The sequence below is a fragment of the Vulpes lagopus genome, chromosome 14 (genome assembly GCF_018345385.1).
Source record: "Vulpes lagopus strain Blue_001 chromosome 14, ASM1834538v1, whole genome shotgun sequence".
NCBI classification, from domain to species: domain Eukaryota; kingdom Metazoa; phylum Chordata; class Mammalia; order Carnivora; family Canidae; genus Vulpes; species Vulpes lagopus.
The window spans coordinates 30419676-30441877 of NC_054837.1; the positions used below are offsets into that span (position 1 = coordinate 30419676).

Here is a 22202-nt window from a genome sequence, read left to right on the forward strand (position 1 = left end):
CTAGGACAGTAGTTCTTAACCAAGGATTGGGTGATTTTGGGACACCTGGGTGGTTCAGCAGTTCAGTGTCTGCCTTTGCCTCTGGAATTCTGGGATCAAGTCCCGCATAGGGCTCCTGCATGGAAGCCTGCTTCTCCTCCTTCTGCCTATGTCTCTGCCTCTCTCTGTGTCTCTTGTGAATAAATAAGATATATTTAAAAAAAAAAAAAAGGATTGGGTGATTTTGCCAGTCACAGGACATTTGGCAATGTCCAGTAACATTTTGGGTTGTCAAAACCTTGGCAGGGCGGGGGTGCAGCATGGTTGGGTGTGAGAGGAGCGGTGTGTACTACTGGCATCTAGTGGGTAGAGACCAGGGATGCTGCTATGCATCCTATCATAAACAGGACAACACCCCGAAAGGAATGGCCTGGCCCAAATGTCAATAGTGTGGAAGTCCACACTACTGGAGATACATGGTGAGGCTGAAAGGAGACGTGAGTGCAGATACAACGCTGAAGGAGAACAAGGTCAAAGCAAACTGGAACTCACAATTTGGGGATGATGAACGTGCTAAATGAAGGTCAGATCTCTTGATTTCTTTTTTTTTTCTTTTTATAAGATTTTATTTATTCATGAGACACAGAGAAAGAGAGGCAGAGACATAGACAAAGAGAGAAGCAGGCTCCATGCAGGGAGCCCGATGTGGGACTCGATTCAGGAACTCCAGGATCATGACCTGGGCCAAAGGCAGACGCTCAACCGCTGAGCCACCCAGGTGACCCGAGGTCTCTTGATTTTTTTTTTTTTTTGATGTCTCTTGATTTCTTATTCAGATTAATACTCTAGTTATTCAGGTTATACATTTAAAACTCTAAATTTCCTTTCAGTATTTAAGCTCAACTTACAAATTTTTAAAAAAGATTTTTGGGGGACATCTGGGTGACTTGGTCAGTAAAGTGTCTGCCATCAGCTCAGGTCATGATCCTGGGGTCCTGGGATGGAGTCCCATGTTGGGCTCCCTGCTCAGTGGGGAGCCTGCTTCTCCCTCTCCCTCTGACCCTTTCTCTGCTCATTCTGTCTCTCAAAGTCTTTATAAAATTTTTTAAAGTAACCTCTCTACTCAACATGGGGCTCGAACCTACTACCTCAAGATCAAGAGTCACACACTACCAGCTGAGCCAGCCAGATGTCCCTCAACTTACAAATATTTTATTTATTTTTATTTTTTAAAAAGATTTTTATTTATTCATTCACGAGACACACACAGAGAGAGAGAGGCAGAGACAGGCAGAGGGAGAAGCAGGCTCCATGCAGGGAGCCCAACGTGGTACTCGATCCTGGAGAGCCAGGAACACGCCCTGGGCTGAAGGTGGCACCAAACCGCTGAGCCACCCAGGGATCCCCAACTTACAAATATTAAAAAAAAATGTTTTTAAACTCGCGCTTCATTAAAAAAAATCATTTATTTATTCATGAGAGACACACACAGAGAGGCAGAGACACAGGCAGAGGGAGAACCAGGCTCCATGCAGGGAGCCCGATGTGGAACTTGATCCCGGGACCCTGGGATCACGCACTGAGCTGAAGGCAGATGCTCAACCGCTGAGCCACCCAACTGCTGAGCCACCCAGGGATCCCTGAAAATTTTAGTTAAATGTGAAACATCCTTTCGCTTGTTCAATTAATATGCAATTATCTCATGTATTTGACAGATTAAATTCCCTGAAACATTAACACCATTTACAAATTTGATTAAAGTCCTTTAAGAATTTTAAGCTACAAATTATGATTCTCTTAAGCATTTCATTTTTTTTAAAAATTTATTTATTATAGTCACACAGAGAGAGAGAGAGAGAGAGAGAGAGAGAGAGAGGCAGAGACATAGGCAGAGGGAGAAGCAGGCTCCATGCACCGGGAGCCCGACGTGGGATTCGATCCCGGGTCTCCAGGATCGCGCCCTGGGCCAAAGGCAGGCGCCAAACAGCTGCGCCACCCAGGGATCCCTCTCTTGAGCATTTCAAATCCCACAAAGACTCACAAGCCATATTCCAAACATTAAAAAAAAAAAAAAATCCATCCATGCGTTCCCATCCTCCTCTCCCTCCCTCTGCCTTTCTCCAGGACAGCAGTGCCAACTCCTGGCCCAGGCCACCTAGCCTGGACGGAACGCCACCCGTGATGGCTCCAGATCTGTGCTGGTCTCCACACCTGTAAAGTGTGAGGGTACTCAAACCTTACAGGGGAGGTAATTCAGCTTTTTGTGGTGTCTCCCCTCACGTTTATTACGTTCTCTGGCTTCCGAAGGACAGGGTGAGGAGCTGACTGGACTTTCTGGCCAATCCTTATTTCACAATCAATGAGCCCCAGAGCTCAACAGTAGCATGAGATTGTCCACTTCCTTCTCCACTTACTCCAGCTTCCTTATGGCAACAGTTGGTCACCCCTTAGGCTCAGGCACACATAGCATTTCTGAGGTTTTAACACCCAGGACTGGAAGAATCCTATCTGCTTACTGGTTTAGTCCTTGCAATAGCCTAAGTACCCAGCAAGTGACCCAATGCTAGACACCTAGCAGTTACTTATCAAACCCTTAATAAATACAGGCACCAATCTTGCAAAAATGAGAAATGAAACTTTTTTTTTTTTGAAACGAAACGCCTTTCAAACCTTATGAACAAAGTGACTTCATCTGAAAACTTTAAGGCCATGGAGAGGGCTATGGAGAGCGCTCACAGCGACTGGCAAACAGCACACACACAACACTCCCTGACAGTTTTCTAGTTTATTTTTTCCGAAACAAAGCTCAAATCTTGGATTCCCAGCCTGGGCGGTTGCTCAACACCAGGAATGATTTTTACAAAGGAGCCTTGTGGCCCCAAGTTCTCTAACACTCATGGCCAGCCTTTTGTGGCATCTTGTGGGGAAGACACTCCAGGAGGGGAGTCTCAAGAGCTGTGGCAGGTGCCAGGATCTCTGCCCAGACCTACAGAACTGTTCATATGTGTGGTAGTGTGTACGTTTCTAATCTCAAGAGTGCTGGGTTCCATCCTACCGACATCATGAGAAGTCTTCTATAATTCACACCAAATAAAATGCCAACATTAAAAAAAGTCCAAGCCCCCAAAGAAAAGCTCTCTAGGCGAGGATGGTGGCATGGATACAGCTCAAGTGGGTGCACAGAACCCAAAGAAAACACAGAGAAAAAACATATTAGCCAGTTTAATTTATTTAAGAATCTTACAAAAAAAGAAAACAAAACAAAAAACACGACAACAAAAAACTAAATACAGAGTTTGTTATGCTTCATGGTTGATCGTTTTTTACTTGCAAGGGTAAACCTCGCTAAACGCAGCCAACACATTTTTATTGCATGAAACCCAATTTTTAAAGTTACATATCAAAATGGTTGGAACAATCGCTTCTGGACACTTGGTACTGAATTAACCGTGGAAGGCTGAATGAAGCAGTGCAGTATCATCAGAACAGTGCGTACCCTTCATACACTAACGGACATTCAAGACAGAGGAGCAATATAAAAAGGGAGATTTAAAAAAAGAGAACCAAATAAAAACAACCAAGAGTTTATATCCACCTTTGTTTCAAATTGTCTTTGGATTCCATCACACGTTGTCTCAAGATGCACCAAGTCAGATCAGTAAAGGAGGAAGATCTACGCCTACATATAAAAGTATCCTTTGCTCAGCAGAGGTAGAACCTGGCAGAAGTTTTATTGCAGAGATACAGCGTACCTCTTCCCACCTCTCATGGTTGATGATAGATACAAGTGGTTATTGAAAAATAATATCAGTAGTTTGCAAATTCAGTATAAACCATGAAAAGGATGGTTTTTCTCTAATGGCGGTGAGACTACAATATGCTACGTGGAAACAAGCTCTCTGTCCCTAATGTGTAAGTCAGAAAGAAGGCTCAAGCTTCTTTACCCTCTTCAGTGCCAGATACTCTCAGAGCAAGAAAGGCTCTCAGGGTGGGGAGGAGGAAGAATGGGGTGTTCTCAGGGCCTGTCGATTGACGTTGAGACCGGAGGAGGCCTGTGCTGCAAGCAGCAAGAAAAACCGATTTTGCCAGGCTGCATGCATCCCTTGTTGGGCCTGCCTGACGAGGGTGCTCTCCACTCTTTGGATACCAGAGGGAGGGAGTGGGCAGAGTGGGTCTAAGCCCGGATTCCCACTGTGGCGCATCTCTGACAGGCCCTAACTTAAGATATGTTAAGTTCCCAAGGCTAATCTATATGCGGACAATTCATAAATTTTCAACAAGTCTAACAAGTTCAATAGGTAAATGAAACATGTATGTGAGTGAAAGGCCCAAGAAATGCTCACAGCAATCCTTCCTAAAAGTCATGGAGGAACATTTTCTTCAACGTTCAAAGTCTTTAAGTAAAAAACACAATGTTTGCCTCCCAGCTGATTATTACTGCCATTTTCATGAGCCACCCCTGTGTCTTCCCTACTGGCAACACTAATCATCAAGAATGCCTTAATCCAGCTCAGCAATGAGGCTTGTGGCTGATCTGTCCAGTCAAGGTCAACTCACCAGTAGCACACTAGTGGTGAGAGCGGCTCAGGGGATCCTGCTGGCCAGTCCACCCACAGCTAACTGCCTGTTTTACCCTCAGCACAGAATCAGCCCATGAGATGAAGGCTTGTGGAAGCCTCCACAGCAGTTGTGTTCTCTGTCTGGGAGGACGATTGTTCCTTAAAATACACTCTTTATGGAGACCCACACATACCAGGCCAGTCTCCCCATCTGCTATTACTATCCTTAACAGGTGAGAGCAGAAGCAGATTACCTGTGCTCACTGCAAAGTAAATTTCTGATTTATTATTTGTAGGTTAAAAGTATAGGCTTGATTTCTTTAAAAAAACACAAACTTTGCAGTAGCAGCAGGCCATCAATCACCATTCAGATCTGCAAGATTTTCTTCTCAGCTGGAGAGCCACACAGATGGAGGATTTGGTACAGCCCTGAAAAATTGCAAGGGTAGGAGCAAGTCGGGTTACTGAAGAGCTACATCTGATCCCAAATGCACTGAAGAAGTTAGAGGAGCTTAAACAAAGTCTTGGGTAAAAGATTTTTTATGTGAAAACATCAGGCTCACTATAGCTTCCAAAGAGCAACATAAATGAGCATAACTAGTCATATAATGACAGTATCAGAAATTGCACTCAAATACATTCCCCCCAATTACAATGCATTGCACACAGTAAAAATCTGTAATAAAAAATGCAAACACAATCAGGCATGTTGAAAAATATTAACACAAAATAGACATAGGAATTCTATAGTAAAGATGCAAAACTGAATTCTAAAATATATGAACAAATTCAACTAAGAAGTTTTTCATACTTTTTTAATATATATATATATAAAAAAAATTGTAAGATGCCCCATATGGGAAGTCAAGAAAAGAATAAATAGGATTGAAGGGAGGAGGGAAAGGAAAAACAAGTAGGTGGGGTCCCAATTTACAAGAAATATTTACATTCAGAATTCAAAAGAACTCAACATTTCTATATATACACATTTATGTACATATATATAAGTACAGCATAAAATCAGAAGGTGGGTTTTGGATTTCACCTCAAGTAATCAGAAAAAAAAAATTACTAGCTAGCTTGAGTTGCAGGTATCTAGATGTGTTTCCTTCACTTATATGCCCTTAAAAGATATTGCATCTATATTGGATAATTGGCATCCCATGAGGAATTTTCACAAAGGGTTTATGCTCGCAGCTAGCTATAGCCATGGTGTGGACTACTTGCTGCATTATAGCAGCAAAGCATGCACAGCCCTGTGCGTGGGAATGTGGTTAGCGAGGGAGACCCTAGATACAGGAGGGGTAGTCAACAAAAGCCTATCATCACAGTGGTTGCCTTTGCCATTGGGATGTTTGAACCCACCCAACATCTGGCTAACTAGATTCCAGCCTAACAGCGACCCTTATGTAGCACCACTCTTAGAAACTACCAAATACCACTCAGGTATGTTTTTAAAATAAGAATTTTTAGACCAGGACCTTCCTCTTAATATCTTACCAAGGAGAGGACTGAAGGGGAAAATACTTTTCCCCTGCTCCTATTTTCATCAACTGAGATGCATCAATCACTTGCAATCTACTGCTCTGGCCCCCATGCTAAACTGGGAAGTAAAGAGCGTAGGGTAAAAGGCTCCCATTACACACAATCATAAATGCTGTCCTGGTGCCCTTTCTGGTCATGCCTGCTAGAGGAGTTCTACTAGCATCACATGGAGGCTAGCAAATCAATGTCCCAGGGACTGCAGACACAAAATTATACCTCTAAGGTGTTATAGTCCCCTGGAGCCTGGTAATCTGAACTTTTATCTTTGTAGGTGAAGCACACTAAAATGAAAAGGGTTATTGTTGCAGTTCAAAAAATTTTCTCAAGTGCTAATTAATTGGACTGGAATAAATATATGTACACAAACACACTAGTACATTGCTTTGGATGCAAGTTCTTGCTAACTTATATACAGATGTAAAGAAAAGATATTGAAAAGTCTATCTGCAATATAGCAGCAAAAAGGGAAAATTGCTTAATTTACTTTTAGATCAAGTTGCGTTTAAAGAAATACTCAGTTAATACACTGAGGAATCACCGATGCCTATCTGGATAATCCCACTAAACTGCAGACAGAGACTTGTGGCGTGGACTGCTAAATGAGGGGAACACAGATCCCCCCCGAGATACCATCTGAGCAGCTCTGGACTCAGAGAGTGGTTTTCAGCACAACTGACATTGTAAACTTTGAAAACACGAGCACAATTTACAATCAAATCTTTGTGCTCAGAGCCATATTGCTAAAAAAGGGGAGACAAGGCATTGCAATGGCCAAATGGACTCCCATCTGGTTCAACAAGGCCCTGGGGTCAGACGTGGCATCAGATCCTGACATACATGGATCTGCTGTACACAAGTTAGCTGTTGTTAAACTTGATTTTTTGAGAGGAGGACCCTGAATGCTGGGTTTTCCCAAGCTGGCCAACCTGAACTTGCTGACTTAGATAAGGGCACAGTGTAAAGGTCCTACGTCCAACCTGCAGAGAAGGGGATGAACAGCGGGCTCTTGATGCTCACACACATCCTCCTTGATGGGCAGGGGCATGTGGCACCTCAGGTCCTCTCCATTCACCCCGGTTGCCTTTCTGAGGTCTCCTTGAAGAATTTTCAGAGGCCTTATTTCTGGACCTTCTTTTATAAAACCAAAACAAAGCTATTCCTCAAAGAACAGAACATACATATGCCCTTTTGCATCAGAATAGCAGTTCAAAATGCAAACATTACATAAGGAATTGTGGGGGTCAACTAACTGCATACTACAGAAACCTCATACCAATGCTATTTGGAAATAACCGTACCCTACAAAAAGATATCCCTAATGCCCAAAAGAGGGAAGTTGGGCCCACAGCCCCTAACCCTGCCATTTTGCCTTACTGAGGGGAGCAGGTCTGCTGGGGTTCCCTTCTCCAATCTTCACCTTAGTGTGTTGATAGGATGCTGAGCAGGATACTGGTTTAAAAATAAAGGAAGTAACTGAGAAGTTTTGCTGCAGGTGGAACAATCTGCTCTTGGCTGCCAGTTGGGTCTGGTGGCCCTAACAAGGAACACTGGTTGATATACAGATGGATCACTGCCTGAGAAGAAAGCCTAGACTTGAGGATAAAAGTTGCATCCACTTGGCAAAACATGCCAACAAACAAAAATTATTCTCAATGTGTTCTTCTAGGTATCAAGAATAAATAAATTCAAAGGAAACTTACGGTAAACTTGACATAAGCAAACTCAGGCTTAAAGAAACACAGGAAGATGAAAACCCTAGTTTTCCATCACTGAACACATATCCCACCTGATTCTGTGAGAAGTTTAAAGAGTAACAAGCAAGAACAATTCAACTTGAGCAACATTCAAAAGTACTATCATTTCACCCCTTTCTCGACACATCTCAATTTTGAGGGGCAAGTTTTAAGCCCAAATATAAGGCTACCTGGAATGCTGAGCAACACACAAATTCTGCAGAATCCCCATCACAGACTGCTTCTGAAGGTGTTAAGGGCCTAAACACGAGTCCACTTCTGGTTAGTAGAATAACTTTTTATTTGACATCTACAAGATTGTGGTATCTTGTAGCTTTTGACCAGGTTTATACAATCTCAATTTTTCAATAGTGCAACCTGTGCAAGCAAAAAAAAAGGGAGGCGGGGGTGGAAGGAAAACAAAAGGAAACAAAAAAACCCCAATTGTCCCCTCACTTGTTTTTATAAACATCTATTATAGGCGAAACAAAACTTACCCATATTATAGATAAGTGTCTATTCACATTTGTACATTACCATTTTTAACAGCTTGAGATAAACTCTACAATGTCTTACAACACATTAAACAATATTCAAGTTACTGGGTAACAACAATAACAACAAGAAATAAACATACAGCAGAAGCCTCAAGTGTCTCCTCATTGTCTAGTTTACAGCTCAAGTATGGTTTCCTTTTATATGAGTGACAAATTAAGATAATGAAGTAAAAAAAAAAAAAAGATTGTTTGCAAGATGGAAGCCAATTTGTACTTCTTTCTAAAACTATCTTTAAGTTAAGGAAAATGTAATTTTAAGAAAAGCAGGCTTGTAGCCATTTTTGCAGCACACATTAGGAATACTATTAATACATTAAAATTAACTTTTTAAGAGTTTTACCACAAAAAAAATGTATGTACTCATTACCTTGACAAGAAACCTGGGGCAGGAATAATGGGGTGGCAGGGGTGGGGGGCGGGTGCTGGGGATTTGCAGGGTGAGAAGCAATACCCAGGTATAAACACTATAAAAATGCAATAACCAATGCTGTACATCTACAAATGTTTCTCTCCATTACTTGACTTGTTTGAATCTTGTTTACGCATGCTTTCAAAGACATGCACTGTCAGAACAAAACTAGAAAAGAACCTGAATGCATGATATGCAACCTTTCATTTCATGCTTTAATAAACCTATTGTTTATTAAGTTGGAAAAAGAAACCAATATATATTTTCTATATTTATAGACTCAAAACACATGCATCTGGGGATAACTCCCACAGCAATTGCATGGATGTACTGCATTAACCCTGAGCACTGTGTAACATAAAAGTAAAGCCAGTTTGGGAAGTTCCAAGCATTGTTAAACCAATTGTGGTTTGTAGCCTTTAATAAACTCACAAACAAACAGACACGCACGCGCACATATCCCTCTGCTCACCCAAAGTAAAAGCATATGGGAAGTACCATGGGAAAAGCAAAGGAAAGACATATGTACCACCATCGGCACTGCTGATTTTCAGTTTTGCTATCTATTCCAGGTTTGTCCTTATTCCCAAAAAAATTAACTAGAGAGAGCAACAACTGAAAAAAATTATAATTCTTTGGAAACTGTCCCTGATTTTTATGCAAATGATATGCTTCAACAGCATTTCAGATACATCCATGTCGAAACCTGTCTGTTCTTATGCGTTGCTCAAGTTGGCGATGCTCTGCGGGTGACGCTGCTGCCAGAGCTGTTTCTGTTGGACTGCAAGCTGTTGAGACTGGTCTGAAGTTGACAGGAGATTTACAAGAGGAGACACACAATTTGCAGGAATGATCAAACCTGCAATTAGAAACAAGAATTTATGAAGGCTGCTTCCAGGAGAGATCATACTGTATTTTATTTACTTTTTTTTTGTATTTTACATTTTCATAGCACATTCCAAATGAAGCATACTATTAAACGTAATGAAGAAGCCACACAAAACTAAATGAATACCTAATAATTGAAATGGCTTGGCCCCTTTAGAAGTAACCCAATTCCTCGGCAGTGTTACCCACAAAAACCTAAACCTCTGGCATGTCTACTGCAACACCATCTTCTTGGTTGTAGAATAGAAGGTCAAGTATGATATCTACTTACTATCTTCGCACCTCCACAAATGCACATGAGAACAACCTTCTATGTAAGTACTAATGTACCAAAAGGACTACGAAATAGTGGTTGCAAATTCCAATGCTGACTGAAGCAGGTAACTTCCAAGTGGGCACAGTGCAGATGTTATCAAACTGTGGAAAGTAATGTCCTACGTAAATGAACTTTAACCCCTCCTATCTGGGAAGAGGGGCTCAATGTTTCACATAAACTGGTGTTTGTAAGTGCATGCACTTTTTTGAGAAAACAAAAAACCATGCTTTTGATTTTTAAATGTTGGCAACTAATTCATTTCTTTTTTAAAGATTTTATTTATTTATTCATGAGAAACACGGAGAGAGGCAGAGACATAGGCAGAGGGAGAAGCAGACTCCTCGCAGAAAGGCCGATATGGGACTTGACCCCAGGACCTCAGGATCAATGACCCCAGCCAAAGGCAGACACTCAACCACTGAGCCACCCAGGCGTCCCTTGGCAACTAATTCAAATGCCAACTTGTAATGACCAAAAGTATTTGAGGGTCGAAAAAATGTTCATGGACTGACTTGGGCCCACAGGCTGCCAATCTGCAAACCATGATAAAAAAAGATTGTGGCAAATGAAGCAAACATGAAGCAGCAGGGAAAGTGCAATGACTGAATGGCTCCCTGTAAAGCCTTGTGAGTGAATGTTGGGTGCAGTTAGCCTGGTCTGCCTATGCTCTGCAAAACTCCAGGCTAGCCTCTGTGCCCAGTAACGTTAGTTCCAGTCTTGACTTGTCTCAAAGCGTATAAAAACTGCAATATTCAGGGAATCCTGGGCAAGAGACTGGGCTTAGTGTCTACACCGGGGAGGCCGCACAGACAGCAACAGTGAGGAAGGGGAGCAGGAACAACTTAAGAGCAGCATAAAATGACATCATAACTTCAGCCAGAATAAAAAATGTCCATTCAAAGGCTTAACTTCCATTTAATCCTTTAAGAAGATATAAAGCAAGCTCTATTCCATTCCTGGAATAGGTATCCAGATTCTAAGAAGGATAAAAAAAAAATCTGATTTTTTTCCTGCTCAAATCCTCAAAACTTAGACTTACCTACAATCCGTTGTCCATCCTCTGTCCTTAGCCGAACTATCTGCATCTTCACATTTGTGCCACTGACAGATGCTAGAACACCCTCAACTTTTGTCCAGACACTCAGCACGGAGCCACATAATACATAGTATGTGCGGCAACGAAGACCTATTTCACAAACTAATCCCAAGCTGGCCTTTTTGCAGTTGCCACGCCTAGGATAGATAAGGGGGAAAATATATATGTATACATACACATACACACACACACTTTAAAAGCTCACAAAGTCTACCTACATTTCAGTGGAAATGTCCTAGCATTATTTCCCTTTCTTTACTGACAATTTCTTAGATTACAATCTTTTGACATATTGGATTATACTTTCCAATTTAAGGTATCATTGCCGATTTTTAAAAATTTCTAAGATTTTAGAAAATACAATTTCTGGGGTTCAACTCCCTTATGCAAAAGGGATGACTTACTGGTTCTGATATCCAGTTAAAAGGTCTGTCATTTTAACATCCATTAGTTTACTATATTCATGCCAGTTTATAAAATAATTCTGCCAGTTCCCTCTAAAGTATTAAACAACATATTCTAAGATAACTGGGAAAGGCCTTGGCAAACCAAAATAATAAAACCAGTAAATTTTTTAAAAACTGTAAAAAAGGAAGACATGGTTTATGGTTAAAATTTACACAATTCTTCAATAAAATTATCTTTCGAATAGTAATTTAGGAGAATACACAGTACTGAGCACCCTTCTTGCTAATACTCAAAGCAAATGTTTTAGAGAGGCCCTTTTAACTTTAAAAATATTTTATCTTGAAAGCTTTTCTTAATTTCCAAAAGCACGAATTTCCTCTCAAAATGAAAACAAATGATTGCTCATATCAAACTTACCTACCTGTGTCTAAATAAAACCTAGCTAAAAACTCATCTATATTCTATATTCCTTTTCATAAGATGGGCTGAATACCCTATTGACTGTCTAATGGATAAGAAAACAGTGAAGACCCATATAAGGCCCTGAAAAGAACATTATAAGTGGTATTTATTACGTAGTGACTTGAAAGAACACCCCTCCAGCCAACCTAGTAGCATAGCAGGATCAGTTCCCAGGCTCAACAACACCGTTTTCTGGTGCTGTCAGCAACCCTTAGTTTATTATTATTTTTTTTTATTTTTAATTTTTTTTCTTAGTTTCCTACAAGTTCCCTAACCCTTAAAAATGAAGCTGATTTGGGACACTAGTAAAGTTTTTTTTTCTTTAAAGAAGGGGAACAAAATAAATAAAAAAAGAAGGGGAAAAAAAATAAAGGAAGGGAAGGAAGAAGAGGAGAAAAAGTCTTAAGAAGAAGAATGACAGTCAAGTCCACATTGGCAGACAACAGTTGGTTGAAAGTAACAAAACATTAGTGAAGAACACCTAGAGTGTATGGTCCACAAACATACAAGTGTTTCTGACTGAAGGAATGACACCTAACAGTAGATAAACTATTCATAGACTTAGAGAGACAGACAGCTAAAGGGCGAAGGTGTATTTAAATTAAATATTGATTACATTTTGGAAAATATGGTGAGAAACATAAAAATACTAACCAATAAGCATGAGTACAAGTATCTGCAGATGAATTATACTGATCTAACCAGTGGATCAGGGCATCATCTGAGACTACCTGTGAAAATAAGACAAAAATTCCATTGAAATAGTATTGTTTTAAACAAACTGGTTGCCTTCTTATGGTCTCTAAAACCAACTTATAATCATCTCGATACAGAAAATCTTGCCCTTGCTATTGGCTGTATTTGAATACCATTCATAAAATTCTGTGGTTAGGTTCCTCCCACACAATGTTTCAAATAGCTAGTTTAATTATAATTGTTTACAAGTGAAACTGGGTAGTAATATAGAGTAATACTAAAATTTAATAGTAATGTTAAAAAATGCAGTCACTGTTTTTCTATAAATCATTGCAAAATAGAAATACGGCAGGTCTTATTTGTGTAGTTAGTACTGCAAGTTTCATTTACTGACAACACAAGCTGTTTGAGATAGTCATCTTACAAGCTTCTTAATGGTTGATACATTACGAATGGGATGTTAATGTAAAAAAAACTGACAACATGTTTTCAAAAAACAATTTTCCAGTAAACAAATAGGAAAAATTGACCAAATAATTTTGTATATGCACACATAGCTCTCCTAAATATAGTTTCAATATATTATTATAAAACAAGTATGCATAGATAGTATAAAGTACAAATGAAAAAATACCTTCTTATATTTCTTTTTTAGATCAGCATAAATTTCTAATTTGAGCTGTTTCCCAGTATTTGGTCTATAAACTAAGAAAAGCTTCTTTTTAGGGTTCACTTCTTTAACTAAGATGGCAGTTTTCTTGTTGTTCCTTATCTAGTAAAAAAAAAAAAAAGTGAGAAAGTATAAAGATTTGAGCTGCACACTTTAAGATAAACTTCATGTTTGTAGCATCACATTAGCAAACACAATTCTCTGAAAGACTTGTAATGCCCAGTCAGCACATGAATCTGTAACTAAGAAGTATGGCAGCTAAGAAGTATGGCAGTTGCTCATCTCCTTGAGTTTTACAAGGCCTCACCCAAACAAAGGCTCTTGGATCCTAATTCTGAGGTACAATGAACACATATGTTGCGGGCCAAAATACTTAGAAGACCCCAAGATCACACCCTGAGCCAAAGGCAGACACTCAACCGCTGAGCCATCCAGGAGTCCCAAGGAAAATCCTTTTAACTCTCTATGTAAAATTTTTCCTAATAAAATGTTGTAAAAAAAAAAAAGTTCTTCTTCTTGAAGTTACAATGAAACATTGAGCTACAATGAAACAAGATAATGATTTTGATAACCAGCAGGTCCCTGCACTCATGTAATCCATCAGGGCTGTCTCTCTCCTTATGGTTGCCATTAAGAGTGAGGTGAGACGTCACATGATCTGTAAACAGTAAAGCGATGACAGGAAAAAGCCAAAATGCTGGGCAAATAATACATAAATATGTATGTAGAAGTGGAAGAAATGGATGCATCAGACAAATAATGGAACTTACATATATATATTTTTAAAGTTGGACTTATGGCAGAAATACTAAGAGGAGGAAGTTATTAAAAGGCCCATTAAGCTCAAGGAAAATTAATATCTCCTTTATTTTTATTTATTTATTTTTAAAGATTTTATTTATTTATTCATGAGAGACAGAGACAGAGAGATAGAGAGAGAGAGAGAGAGGCAGAGACACAGGTAGAGGGAGAAGCAGGCTCCATGCAGGGAGCCCAATGTGGGACTCGATCCTGGAACTCCAGGATCATGCCCTAGGCCAAAGGCAGGTGTTAAACCACTGAGCCACCTAGGGATCCCCTAGTATCTCCTTTAAAGAATGGTGAACAATTTCTAAGCAATCATGTCTGGAGCAAAACTGAAGGAAAATGAAAAGTTTCAAAGTAAAGATACTTTGCCACTTTCTCTACAAAACAAATTGATCGCTGAGCTACCAACTTTTTATATTAAGGTAATTCTTACACTGATAATAAAAAAACAACTTAGTATTTTACTTTTCACGGATATTAAAGATTCTTTCTTTTACTAGTTTCAAGTGATTTGAAACATTATTTAGGTAATTACTACAAAGTCAATGAAACCACAAGGTAAAAATTACATTTTACGTGTTTTATCACTTGATGTGAAACATTCAGTAAAATTATTATAGAGGACAGTGTTTAAAAAAGCATGTAACAGTGAGCTCTATTTTTTTTTTTGTAATAATAAAAAAAAATGGGGTGGATACACAGTGTCAAGGTAATTCATTATAATTACAAAATAAATCACACGACAGTGGAAATAAAAGTAATTCCAACATGGTCTTCCTAATGTTAACACATGGTAAACATTATCAAGCATGTCCACTTATTTTTGTGGAGTTTCAAAGATAAATACCCACACCTTTCTGGAAGAACGCCCCCTCCAAGGCTGCCTCTCCTCATATCCAACTACCTCTGCCATACATAAAGGAAAACAGGGCCAATATTATCACATCCTTTCACTCAAAGGAAGGTGAGGATCAGCACTTTCCACAAAATCTACCAGTTGTAAATTCTGGCAATAATTTGGAGTAAAAAAAAAAAACCAATAAACAAGACCTTAATCTACACCAATCACAATCCCATGTAAGGGAGAAATCTGAATAAAATCTGGTGAATTATGTAACAGTGATATAATGCTGGTTTTGATATGATACTATAGTTTTCTAAAATGTTACCATTGGTGATATGGGTGTACAGGACTTACTCTGTAATCACCTCTCATAACTTCATGTGAATCTACGAATATAAAAATCTCAAGATTTTTTAAGATTTTACTTATTTTGGAGAGAGAGTGAGAGGGAGCATGTGTGCAAGCAAGCCGGGAGAGGGGCAAAGGGAGAGAATCTTTTTTTTTTTTTTTTTTTAAGATTTCATTTATTTATTCATGAGACACAGAAGCAGAGATGTAGGCAGAGGGAGAAGGACGCTCTCTGCAGGGAGCCCAAAGCTGAACTCGATCTCAGGACCCTGGGATCACTATCTGAGCCAAAGGCAGATGTTCAACTCCTGAGCCACCCAGGAATCTCGAGAGGGAGAAAATCTTAAGCAGACTGCACTGAGTGCAAAGCCAGATGGGGCTTGATCTCATGACTCTGAGATCATGACCTGAGCTGAAACCAAGAGTCAGACACACAACCTACTGAGTCACTCAGGTACCCCCCAAATAAGATTTTTTAAAAATTAATTTAATTAGGAGACATTTAGTTTGAGAGCTTTGCTCTTGAATCAGGGACCTGTAAAATCATGACTGTGACCAAATTGGGCAGAGGCTCTTAAGCTTAAGAAAAGTGGGAGGGAGGGAGAGGGGTGAAGGAAGGGAAAAGGAAGGAAAAAAATAAAAATAAAAAAGAATAGTCAGTAGAAACTAGACATGGACTACAAAACCTAGAGTATTTACTATCTGACCCTTTATAGAAAAAATTTGGGGACACTTGCTCTAGATAGCTTATTTATGGTCTCACCCTGCCTCTGGCATCTTTTATGCAGTTACATCTTGAACCTGGTCTTTATATACAATTGTTCTCTTCACAAATATGGCAAATTAAAAAAAAAAAAATGGGGCGGATACATACACACACACACACACACACACACACACACACAATGGAACACTATTCAGTCACAAAAATGAAGCATTGGGGCACCAGGGTACCTCAGTCAGTTAAGTGTCTGACTTCACTTCAAGCCATAATTTCAGGGTCCAGGGATTGAGCCATGCGTTGGGTTCCGTGCTCAGCGGGGAGTCTGAGATCCTCTCTCCCTCTCCTGCTCAGGGTGCAGGTGGGCACATATGCTTTTACTCTCTTTCAAAAATAAATTTAAAAACAACCAACCTCAGGAAGTAATGCTCCCAACACACCCTTCTTGAGGATTCAGAACAGACTTCAAACAAAATGATTAGAGATGGCGATGCCTGGGTGGCTCAGTGGTTGAGCGTTTGCCTTTGGCTCAGGGCATGATCCCGGGATCAAGTTCCATATTGGGCTCCTTGTGGGAAACCTGCTTCTCCCTCTCCCTGTGTCTCTGCCTCTCTCTGTCTCTGTTTTTCATGAATAAATAAAATCTTTAAAAAAACAACAGAGGATCCCTGGGTGGCTCAGCGGTTTAGTGCCTGCCTTCGGCCCAGGGTATGGTCCTGGAGTCTTGGGATTGAGTCCTGCATTGGGCTCCCTGCATGGAGCCTGCTTCTCCCCCTCTGCCTCTCTCTTTCTCATGAATAAATAAATAAAATCTTAAAAAAACAAAACAACAAAAAACCCAAAACAATTAGAGATGTAACCGAAGGATGAGTGAGAGGTGAACACTAAATGTAAATTAATTACCTATAGAGCTAAGATTAAGCATTGAAAGAAAAGCATACTACAGAAGTACCATATGCTGACAATGCAGAATTAGTTGAAACACCTATGTTTCAACAAAATGAGAGAAAGGGAGGAAGGACAAGCAAAAAAAGTTTATGCTTTTTTCCCAAAATTATTTTCAGGAACACTGGGGTATAGTATCAGTAGTATTTCATCATCCTGTGTGCCATTAGAGAATAAAGATTATTTCTGTAGAAGAAAGAACACACAGATAAATATCACAGAAAAGGGGATATAAAAATTCTGTAGTCTTTAACAAGAAAATTCAAGATATTGCACCATGGTCATGGATGATTATATATATACACATACACTGATTTGTGGATGTGCCAATGTCTCTGTGTAAATGTATTTGTATGTATACTTCCATCTCCTTCTTAGCTTTACCACAAATACTAAAGAATTATTTACAATAACTAAAAAATGAATCTTTCAGATATGAAGCGTACTAGAGGCCTACAGAACTAAACAATGAACGTAGTTCTTGATCTAGGCCTAGAGAAGGTCACCGCACCATGAAACAAAGGGGTCCAATTAACTAAAAGTATGTAATAATCCGTAACTCGCAGCTAATAAACACCCCTCAAAATACATTAAAAGAAAATGTCTATTAATTTGATGATAAATTATCAAAACAGAGAAAAGCTAAACACAATTGGAAAACTGGCACAAAGCGGACAGACAATTGCACTGCTGGCAGTGATGATGCATTATATATATGAACAATTAACATCCCAAGGAGACAAGTCTTACTTGCAAAGACAAGTAAAAGCCATCATCTGGTCCTGTCAGCTCAGCCCAAATCTTGGTAGCTTCCTCCCAAGACATTCCTCTCTCTACACTAATCTGTAAAAGAAAGAATACAACTTAAATTATACTCATTTCTGTGAGTGCCAATCACAGGAGGTCACACACATACATGCACATTTCCTGAACTTACAGTGTATAACTCTACGTGACCTGAGGTGGAATATCCTGGAGTCAAAAACTTCTTAACATCACTTTTCCTCACTTTTTCATCTCCAGAACCAAGATCTTAAACAAGAAAAAGCAACATATGAATGGAAAAAGAACATTTTATTATGAATAAACAGGACATTTTCAAAATTTCTCTACTTACCTAAAATTCCCATATCATATCTTCCATTTTTTTTGGCATTTTGAACAACTGCTGTAAGTGTGTCGGCAAAATACTGAAATAACGCATTCTGCTGATGCACTTCCATGCCCAAAATTCTATTTAAGAATTTTCCTATGTTGTTATAATCTGCAAGGACAAGATTATAAGAAAGATTTAATGCATTCAAATGGCAAATAAAATCGACTCACCCCTGGAATTAAACCAAGTCTCACTTCCTCCTCCATGGTCTTCCCTCACACCCACAACCTTGTACTGCTCCCAGAACAGAGCTTTAATTTGACCATTTCTATCTCTAGCAATTAGCATGACCACATACATGTGCTAAAGATGGTTGTTTTATTCATTTTTTGCAACTTCAAATTCACTTACTGAAAGTATGAAAACCATTTAGTACATGAAAATGTCCTCCAACATGAAATCTTAGCTCATAAAAAGTTCTAAATGCTGTAAGTCTGTGAAACTCAACTTTGGCTGCAAAATTAGAAACTGTGGAACCATGGGAAATCACCAAAGTTGAAACCTCACCTGTAGTTTCAGTACTTTTTAAAAGCTTCACAGCTGATCATTTATGCAACCGGGGTTGAGAATTGATGTTACCGGGACAGAATAAAGGTTTAATCTCTTTTATTTTATTTTTTCATATGTTATTTCTTTGTTTTTTGAAATATTTACTTATTTAAGTAATCTCTGCCCCAACATCATGGGGCTCAAACTCACAACCCCGAGATCAAGAGTCATATGTTCTTCATTTTTTTTGGTATTTTTTTTTTTTATTGGAGTTCAATTTGCCAACATATAGCATAACACCCAGTGCTCATCCCATCAAGTGACCCCCTCAGTGCGTCACCCAGTCACCCCAACGCCCTGCCCAGCTCCCCCCTTCCACCACCCTTTGTTCATTTCCCAGAGTTAGGAGTCTCTCATGTTCTGTCACCGTCAGTGTTATTTCCCACTCATTTTCTCTCCTTTCCCCTTTATTCCCTTTCACTTCTTTTTATATTCCCCAAATGAATGAGACCATATAATGTTTGTCCTTCTCCTACTGACTTACTTCACTCAGCATTAATCTCTTTTAAATAACAAAACCACCCTGAGTGAATTTATGAGCATTCAGGAAGGGATTGAATGCTACAAACTTGAAGCTTCACCTTCAAGTTGACAAAAGCATAAACAAAATGGTCTTGGGCTGTAATGATATAGCAATAGTTGTATCTATATACAAAACTCATACTCTTACCTTTATCTAGAGTAAGAATTCCCGAGCGATCTTCTACATTTATTAGGCCAACTCCTATCAGTCCTTGTCGAACATCTGTCAGGAAATTTAAATACCTTAAAACCCAAATGACTCAATGAACTGTTACCTGACTAAACAAAGTAGATCAAGTTCTAGCATTAAAACACAGCCTAAGAGGGACGCCTGGGTGGCTCAGCGGTTGAGTGTCTGCCTTCGGCTCGGGGCGTGATCCTGGGGGTCAGGGGATTGAGTCCCGCATCGGGCTTCCTGTGAGGAGCCTGCTTCTTCCTCTGCCTATTTCTCTGCCTCTGTGTGTACTTCATGAATCAATAAAATATTTAAACACACACACACACACACACACACACCCCACAGTCTAAGATATCTTTCGTAGTTCCTATTTGCTGAATTAAATCGAACTCACAGTCCCCAAATGACGTTTTGGTATTCTGAAACAATACAGTACTCAAACTTCACACTATATTTTTTCTAATAGCAGTCTTTGATGGTAGACCTCTTTGGTTATGCAGTTTTCACCTACAGAATATAAACAATTTTGAATATATAAACTAGTTGATTAAATAGTTGCGTAAATAAGCTATTAACCTTGTTTCCATCCAAAACAATATCAATATTGACAAGGTGCTGCAGAAGCAATATGTAAAACAGTTAACTTGTTCTGCATTATGTTACTATGAAGGCAGTTTACAGAGCATTTTATAAAAAGATTTTATTTATTTGATAGAGAAAGAGCGAGTGCATCCGCACGCGCAGGATGAAAAGTAAAGGGAGAGAGAGAAGCAGAGTCCGTGCTGAGCAGGGAGCCTGATATGGGGCTCAATCCCAACAGCCTGGGATCATGACCTGAACTGAAGGCACATACTTAACCAACTGAGCCATCCAGGTGCCCCTATACAGCTCTTTAATACTATTGTCTAGGCTCTAACCCAGACTTACAGAATAAGGGTGTAAGAGAAAAGAGCCAACAGGAAGCATGATTATATACTATTTACACATTTAATAAATCAGCTAGTACTCTGCTACATGCACAAAACTGTCGTAAATTATGCAGGTGACAACTGTGTAGCCAAAAATCCTCCTTTTGGAAACCAATCTTATGGAGGAAAATCTGTGCAAAAGGATAGCCATAAAATTTTAGCATTGTTAGAGATGGTACCAAAACAAATCAAAACCATTTGAATACCAATAAAGGAATCATGGGGGGAAAAAATGCTATATAAGCCAGCTGCAAAATACTGTGCAACTGTTAAAAAAAAATGCTAGTGCAATAGCTATGAAGTTGTAGGAAGTGTCTGTCTAGGAGGAGGTATTAAATGAGAACAGGATATCAGAAGTAATATTAAAATAATACTAATCACATTTAAAAGAAAAGTTCTTTGTTTAGATGAAAACGGAGAAAAGATGTGGCAGGCTGCCCCCGTTCAGACTATCAACATTTGTTTGTTTGTTTTTTAATTTTTATTTATTTACGGTAGTCACACACACAGAGAGAGAGAGGCAGAGACACAGGCAGAGGGAGAAGCAGGCTCCATGCACCAGGAGCCCGACGTGGGATTCGATCCCAGGTCTCAAGGATCATGCCCTGAGCCAAAGGCAGGCGTTAAACCGCTGCGCCACCCAGGGATCCCTCAGACTATCAACATTTGTGACCTCAGCAGGTGGGAATGGAAGGTGGAGATTAAGGGGAGAGCATGGGGGACACCTGGGTGGCTCAGCGGTCAAGCATCTACCTTCGGCTCAGGTCATGATCCCGCGGTCCCAGGATCGAGTTCCACATCGGGCTCCCTGCATGGAGCCTGCTTCTCCCACTGCCTCGGTCTTTGCCTCTCTGTGTCTCTCATGAATAAATAAAGAGCATGGACTCGTTATTAAATATTTTCCCCATTACTTATAATAAGTAAATAACATGTAAATTTTTTTAAATTTTATTTTTAAGTAATCTCTACATCCAACATGGGGCCTGAACTCACAACCCTGAGGATCAAGAGTCACATGTTGTGCCAACTGAGCCAGCCAGGCACTGCAAGTAACATGTAATTAGAAAAACTTAGAAGTAAATGAGGGAGCCATTTTAAACACAACAAAAAAAGAAAAAAGAGAGGGAGGGAAAGAGAATGGAAGGAAATAAAAGGGGGAGAAGAGGGAAACATCTTCCTTTTTTGCTTTGTTAATGCCATCAGTGATTATAAGCACCCTTGACAGTATATCAATAGGGCTTATACCAATACTAAACACTGGTTTCCAACTAGAAAAGACTTTCTAGTGAAAAATCCTAACCCTATAATGATGTTTCATGTATCTTACATCTACGTATTTTCCAAAATGTTTTCAGAGCTTCCTGAATTATATAATAAATTATCAAAAATTAAAACCATGTAGACTACTTACATTTATGGGCAAAATATAATCTACAGATTTGAGAGTTAAGTCAGAGCTTCTATAGCACTATGCTGGACTTTTTTGTTAACATGGAAATTTCCAAAATCATACAAACGTAAAGAGAACGTTCTATAAGTCACATACATATACCCATCACACAGTTTTAATAACTATGAATACAGAGCCAATTTTGTTTTATCTATACCCTATGTCAACTTCCAATGATTATTTACCTGTACTTTATTTATTCATGACGGACACACACAGAGGGGCAGAGACAAAGGTAGAGGTGAGAAGCAGGCTCCATGCAGGGAACCTGACGTGGGACTCAATGCTGGGACTCCAGGATCACGCCCTGGGCTGAAAGCGGTGCTAAATTGCTGAGCCACCTAGGCTGCCCTACCTGTACTTTAAAATTAAATTTTAAAAGCTGTCTGGCATAGT

General features: G+C 39.5%; 1 protein-coding gene across 3 annotated transcripts in view; it reads right to left on the reverse strand.

The window, feature by feature from the left end:
* Window positions 1–3190: 3190 nt before the first annotated feature.
* Window positions 3191–22202, reverse strand: part of SBNO1 (strawberry notch homolog 1) — a 62730-nt gene continuing 43718 nt past the window's right edge. For all 3 annotated transcript variants that reach the window (XM_041728733.1, XM_041728734.1, XM_041728732.1), the window contains exons 25-32: window positions 19359–19433; window positions 18101–18247; window positions 17921–18015; window positions 17734–17826; window positions 13283–13420; window positions 12607–12683; window positions 11026–11219; window positions 3191–9641 (exon numbers count right to left, since the gene is read on the reverse strand). In XM_041728733.1, coding sequence (XP_041584667.1) covers window positions 9499–9641; window positions 11026–11219; window positions 12607–12683; window positions 13283–13420; window positions 17734–17826; window positions 17921–18015; window positions 18101–18247; window positions 19359–19433 — 962 coding nt within the window. In that variant the 3' untranslated portion in view covers window positions 3191–9498. The remainder of the gene's footprint in view (window positions 9642–11025; window positions 11220–12606; window positions 12684–13282; window positions 13421–17733; window positions 17827–17920; window positions 18016–18100; window positions 18248–19358; window positions 19434–22202) is intronic.